The 6603-nt window shown below is 44.9% G+C and overlaps 1 protein-coding gene across 1 annotated transcript in view; it reads right to left on the bottom strand.

The window, feature by feature from the left end:
• Window positions 1–1507: 1507 nt before the first annotated feature.
• The window catches only part of Eif2b5 (eukaryotic translation initiation factor 2B subunit epsilon), an 11845-nt gene continuing 6749 nt past the window's right edge, over window positions 1508–6603 (bottom strand). Inside the window, exons 9-16 of the mRNA XM_008831266.3 lie at window positions 6335–6476; window positions 6116–6214; window positions 5385–5492; window positions 5110–5200; window positions 4276–4399; window positions 3122–3247; window positions 2368–2478; window positions 1508–2202 (exon numbers count right to left, since the gene is read on the bottom strand). Coding sequence (XP_008829488.1) covers window positions 2143–2202; window positions 2368–2478; window positions 3122–3247; window positions 4276–4399; window positions 5110–5200; window positions 5385–5492; window positions 6116–6214; window positions 6335–6476 — 861 coding nt within the window. The 3' untranslated portion in view covers window positions 1508–2142. The remainder of the gene's footprint in view (window positions 2203–2367; window positions 2479–3121; window positions 3248–4275; window positions 4400–5109; window positions 5201–5384; window positions 5493–6115; window positions 6215–6334; window positions 6477–6603) is intronic.

The raw sequence follows: 6603 nt of genomic DNA, 5'->3' as shown, positions 1-6603 counted from the left end.
CTTATTTTGTAAGCCACCTTTGCTTGACAATGTGGTAAAGCCTTCCCTATTTACCCCTCCTTACTAAAATGTTGTCATTTCTGATCTGTGTTACTAATTTGGGACAGATCAGAGGTGCCTCATAGTTGCTTATTCAATTATACTATTAGGTAAAATTATCATTGTCCTATGCTCTCTAAGCACTAGTCCTGTACCTGGTAAGACTGAAACTAAAGTAAATCAAATAAATCATGCTACTCCCGATCCAACCTGTTTTTTGAATTTTTAAAATTAAAAAAAATTTTTTAGGACAGCATCTATTGTTTTTTGTTTTTTTTTTTCTTTTTTTTCTTTTCACATCTTTTTGAGACAGGGTCTCCCTGTAGTCACAGCTGTCCTGACTGGAACTCACTATGTAGACCAGACTGGCCTTGAACTCAAGAGATCTGCCTGCTTCTGCCTCCCAAGTGCTGAGACTAAAGGCATGCACCACCATGCCTGGCTCTGGACAGATCTATTGTATAGGACTGTCCTCCAACCAGCAGACTATGGACTGCTGCCTTCTTCACAAGCTTGGTTGCACCTGCTTGCCTAGGATCATCACAGCCAAACAAACTTGTTTACAGTTACTCTCTGCAAGAAAGGAGTGGCAAGGAGAGTCAGCCACAGTTCCCAACCAACTAGTCAGCCTTAGCTGCAGAAGAGTGAGGGGCTAAAGATATGTAAGCTGAGGAAGCAATAGGGGGACTCTCTCACCATTTTGCACGGCTGTGGAGCAGTCACCATCCATGCCTGAAAGGAGACTTTCCAGTGCAGCCTTAGGAGGAGCAACCACACTCTTGAAAGTAAACTCTCTGTAACTAAGCCCAATAAACTCACTGGTTTCTCAGACTGTAGTTTGGTGAAATTGTACCTCGGTTTATTGTAGAGAACAAGGGAAGAGGGGGCTGGATGTTGTATCTTCCAGAAAGAATTTTTTGTTAATATTTTATTTTTTTATGTGTATGTGCGTATTGCCTGCATGTAGGTTAAGTGCACCCATGTCGTGCAATGCCCTCAGAGGACAGAAAAGGCTATCAGATCTCCTGGGACAGTTGTTATGGATAGTTGTTAGCTGCCATGTGGGTGCTGGGATTCAAACCTGGGTCTTCTGCGAGAACAACCAGTGTTCTTAACCACTGAGCCATTTCTCTGGCCCCTTCCAGAAGGAATTTTAGCTACAGGGTCTCAAATAGTTCATGCTGGCCTCTTGAACCTCTTGCCTCCATTCCCAGGTACTAGCACTACAGGTGTGCACCACCATACTTGGATTTTTTTTTCAGAAATGCCTTTGTACCCACAAGCAGCGTTCAGCAAGCTTTTCCTTAGGTTTTCCTTACTACCCAACTGAAATGAAGAAAGACATCCATTGTCTGTGGTGTCTAGGACATAGGGGAGCTCCTTTGTTACCACAATTACTGTCAACAGAGGTTACTGACTCACTCTATATGAAGACAGCAAAGAGCTCACAAAGGAAACAGAGTTGAGGTTAAGAGAGACATCCAGCAAAGTAACAAACTCCAGTTTTAGGTTCAATATCAAATTCTGGCTCTCTGAGTGACTAGTTACATGGCTTCTCAGAGCTGTGACACCTCTCCTGAGCCTGAGGAATGGTCAATTAATCAGGTACCACAGCACCACCTTGCAGCCACAACAACCCCTCTCCCTCAACCACCTTCCCCAGGTGTTAGCTAAAGGCAGCCATGTTAGAGATTCAGAACTCTGGTCATACAGTTTACTGACTGATCAGTCAGAGTTGGAGAGACACCAAATATACCCCTTTTTTAAACATTAACCAACAATAGAGAGGGCCAGCTGCTCTTTGCTGTTCTCTGAGGGAAAGCTGGAGCGTAAAGCTGTTCCTCTGGCCTACCTCCACCTGCAGGGCCTGCCTAGATTTTCTCTAGGCAAGAGTTTTGTTGCAGCCCAACTTTCCTCATTCCAACTTCAGCCAGGATGGGAGGCACAGTTGCTGGCAGTGGGAAAAATACTGTAGTTCCAGCTTCTGTTCCTTTAAGTCAGTCTGTGCAGTGGCCATTCATCCTTCTATAGCTAGCTCCCTATTTGCATTGCCCTAGCAGTTAGGAGGGCAACCAATCACACCATGGAGTAGGCAGTATGACATCAGTCATCTTCAGATGACTCTTCTTCAGCCTCTTTCAGCCACTGGATGAACCTCTGCAGCTGTAATGAAACAGAGGGGAGAGCTACTGGGGGAGAAACATGTTCTCCTTAGTAGAGAAACATCCTCCTGTTCTCCTTAGTAGATAAACAGCTCTAACCACAAAGTCCCTGGAATCTAGGGTGGGGGATCAGGGAACTTAGTGAGAAGAGAGAGGCCTCACTCACCTGTTGATTCTTGCGTAATTGCTGACCTTTGTCAGTTATGTCCCTCTGGCCGAACCAGCTCAAGATTGTTTCCTCAGCCAAGATTTCCAGCTGATAGAAAGCCATCAGTACCTAAAGAAGGCCAGCAAAGAGGAATCTCAGGGGCCCTGTGGGTCCAGCAAGATAAAATGGTATAAAAGGGATAAAACTGGAGAGGAGAGGAGGACCTTAGCACCTCTACCCGGCCCTCAGCTTCCTTTCACACACCAAGTATTCTCTTCAGAACAGACAAGAGAGCTTGTTGTGGTGGTGCATGCTTAGAATCCCAGAATTTGGGAGGTAGAGGCAGAAGGATCAGGAATTTAAAGTCATCCTCAACTACATAGTAAGTATGAGACCAATATGGGCTGAGAAAGAGAGAGACAGAGACAGAGACAGACAGGAAGAGAGTGAGGAAGCAAGCCAACTCCCCACCCTGCCCCCGAGGGAAAAAAAAGGAAAAGAGAAGCATGAGCTATTCATTTTGGTAGACAGGTATAGTTTTATGAACTACTGCTGGTTAGTGAACCCTTAGGCCAACCTCAGTGGCTGCCTTGTTAGTACCAGCCTGGCTTAATGCTGCATTATGCTAGCAATAAGCATGATTCTAGGGACAGATGGTGCTGTGAACAAACTCCATGAGGTTCATGTTAGCCTCAATTTTGTGTCTCCATGGAGGTCATGAAGGTCTGCATCAAAGCAAATACAGGACATGAAGCTTGAGGTGGTAGTTCACCTTGGTCATGGAAGCAACAAGAGCTTCATGCTCCAAGAAGAAGTCCTCAATGGCTGCCAATGCCTCCAGATGGTCAGCTACGCGCTTTATGTAGTTTCTAAAAACAGGGCTCCAGGCTTTGAGCAGCTATGGAAAAGAGATTGGAACTATAATATATTTCTGAGCATATTCCTGTACCACAAGATTGGTTTTCATTACAGAGGACAAGGTTCTAAGGAATCATGTCAGAGGAACGGCACATAGAGAATAGGGGAAAAGATGAAATTTCTTAGGGAAGGTGAAAGGGGGTCAGATGCTGTTGAATGCCTCAAAATATCTATTCCCAGCCTAGAGGTTAATATTATTCTAGGCCAGATCATTTTTACGGGGTTTGAAAGACCAGGTCTATTCTTTTTTTTTTTAATATTATTTTTATTTTATGTATATGAGTATATTGCCTGCATGTAGATAAATGCACCTGTCTCATGCAATACCTGCAGAGGACAGAAGAGGCTGTCGGATCCCCTGAAACTGCAGTTATGGACAGTTGTTAGCTGCCACGTGGGTGCTGGGATTTGAACCCGGGTCTTCTGCAAGAACAGTCAGTGTTCTGAACCACTGAACCATCTCTCCAGCCCCTATTCTTTATGTCTTACAGATTTTTTTTTTTGAGACAGGGTCTCTCTGTAGCCCCAGCTGACCTGGAACTCACTACGTAGACCAGGCTGGCCTTGAGCTCAAGAGATTAAAGGCGTGAACCACCACGCCCAGCTATAGACTTTATTTTTAGAGATAAGATCTGCAGTATTACTCAGGGCTGGTCCTAAACTCCAGGGTTCCAGTGATCCTTCTGCCTCAACTTCTCTGAGTAGCTGGGACTATGGAACTATGTCAGAATGCCTGGTGTCCAAACCTATTTCTGTGTCTCTTTGGGGGCCTGGTATGCTTTGAATCTGCGAGTCCCAAAGACCATTTGGTATTAAACATAACTTGATTCCTCCAGATCAGCCAGTGCTGCTCTAGAACCCAACCACTTTCCAGAGGCAGCGAATGGAACCAGAAGCAACAAATACCCCATAAGTCCATCTACTCCTAATTTCCCTTTAAATCAAGCACAGCAAGGATGAAAATCTGCCACACTTAATTCCTTATACCCAGCCCCAATCTTTGCTTACAGGAAGTAGTGTGGCACAATAGCGGTTTGGATCAAGTAGGGAATCCATCTGTTGCAGGGGGAACTCCAGGACCACATGGCTGAGTACCTGCATCACTTCCTTTAGACTAATGTTGTAGGCATACCTGTGGGGAGATTAGCATGTGTGATAGTTAATATTGTCAACTTTAACAGGTTCTAGAATCACCTAGGAGACAAACCTCTCGGCATGTGTGAGATGGAGTTTCTAAACTGGGTTGAGGTGAGAAGGCCCATCCTAAGTGTGGACAGCACTATTCTATGGGCTGGGGTCCTGAGCTGAACACTAGCATTCATCTCTCTGCTGCCTCACTACTGATGCACTGTGCCCAGCTGCTTCAAGCTCCTGTTGCCATGACTTCCCTCCATGATGGACTGTATCCTCAAACTGTGAGCCAAAATCAACACTTCTTCCTAAAGTTGCTTTTTTCAAGTATTTTGTCAAAGCAAAAAAAGTAAGCTGGGGTGGTGGAGCATGCTTTTAATCCCGGTACTTGCGAGGATCTCTCGCTCTCTGAGTTTAAGGCCAGCCTGGTGTACATAGTAAGTTCTAGGCCAGCTGGAGCTCAGGGAAACCCTCTTCCAAAAAAAAGTAACTAATACAGCACGGCACCAGGAGTTCAATGCCTCTTTCAGCTATACGATTAGGACTTTGATAGCACATTGGCAGTCAGATGAAACAACATGGAAGGGAAAGCTATGTGGAAGATATATGCTAATGCTAATGTTCCAAACACTGTCAGCCTTCTATTTGGTCCCCTACTTGGGTAGCTGGGAGAGCAGCCCAGAAAAGAAAATAGGGAGGGACTGCTCTTACTTGAGAGAGTTGATCTCCAGGACTAGATTGTCACAAGAAATATTCTCCTCTTTGCCTCGCTGGAGTGTGCCCAGGACTTCATTCTGGAATACTGAAAAGAAAGAACAAATCCATAGACCAACATCAATCTGGAATGCCCTGCTTTAAGTCATCTAGTTCTGACTATATCAAAGCCTTTCTGGGAAGAACATGAGCCTTTGGCTAGCTGATGAAGGTAAAGAATAAACTGGAAGCTTTCCCCTTCTGTTCACATCTCTGCTTTCCTGGCCACTAACCTTTGATATCATCCAACTGAGGGGAGCCTGCTCGGCTGTCCAACTCCTCGGAATCCATACTTCGCTCACTTTCAGTCTCACTCTCTTCTTCCATGTTGATTGTGAGTCCTGAGTAGACAAAAAAGGGTAACAACAAAGAAAGGAGGGCCTGGGGATGCAGCTCAGCTGGCAGCATACTTGCCTAGCATGTCCAAAGCCCTGGATTTCATTCCTAGCAGCACATAAAAACCAGTCATGGTGTGCATGACTGTACTACTAGCACTCAGGCAGCAGAGGCAGGAAGATCAGGAAGCTCAAGGTCATTCTTGGCTACAGAGCAAGCTCAAGCCTGGATTATAAGAAAGCCTGTCTATCTTTCAAAAAAGGAGGGGTGGGGAGGGATGAGCCACTAACAGACAGATATGTGTCCTGTCAAAATGAAAAGAGGATCCAGGGGCTAGAGAGATGGCAGTTAAAAGCACTGGCTGCTCTTGCAAAAGACCCAGGTTCAAATCCTAGCACACACATGGTGGCTAACAATGCCCCTAACTCCAGTTTCAGGGGATCCAGTGCCCTCTTCTGACCTCCATGGGAATTGCATGGTATGGGTGCACTTATACACATGTAGGCATAACACTCATACCCATAAAGTAAAATAAAAAAAGAAGATCAAGTAAGTAATCTGATTCCATGGTATTCATCATTCTTCAAAATATTCAGATTAAGTAGAAAGCCAGCAGGCACATGCTCACCCCACAAACTCTGTTGTAGCTCTTCTTCCTTCATGTCCATGTGTGCAGCTTTCCAGAGGTAACCCTGGCCTGCAACTCCTACTTCTGCTGGATTGTAACCTGGAAAAGACATTGCTCTTTTCAAAAGGCCAACCAGAAGGATCAATCTCTCTGAAACGAAATAAGGCTTTTCTTTGGGGCAGAGATGCACAGATGCCCCACACCTGTTAAGCCTCACACCTTTCAGCTTCACTTTCTCTTTCTCTTGGTCATCCCCAGAATCATCACTGAACTGGCCATCATCTTCATCTTCTTCTGCATCTGGAGGGTGCAAAGAGATCACCGAGCCCTCAGGCAGCATGATATCTGGGCCCACTACCACCTATAGGAGAAAAAAGAGGCAAATGACACAAACTTAATAATGTGTTAATGAAGTTTCTTTTGACAACTAGAGTGGTACCTTTTGTTTTCATTTTTAAAAAAAATTCTATTTTTATTTTATGTGTATG

This window comes from Nannospalax galili, unplaced genomic scaffold, assembly GCF_000622305.1.
Source record: "Nannospalax galili isolate Female #2095 unplaced genomic scaffold, S.galili_v1.0 scaffold315, whole genome shotgun sequence".
NCBI lineage: Eukaryota > Metazoa > Chordata > Mammalia > Rodentia > Spalacidae > Nannospalax > Nannospalax galili.
The sequence above is the reverse complement of the archived record's forward strand: the minus strand, read 5'-3'. Positions and strand labels throughout refer to the sequence as shown.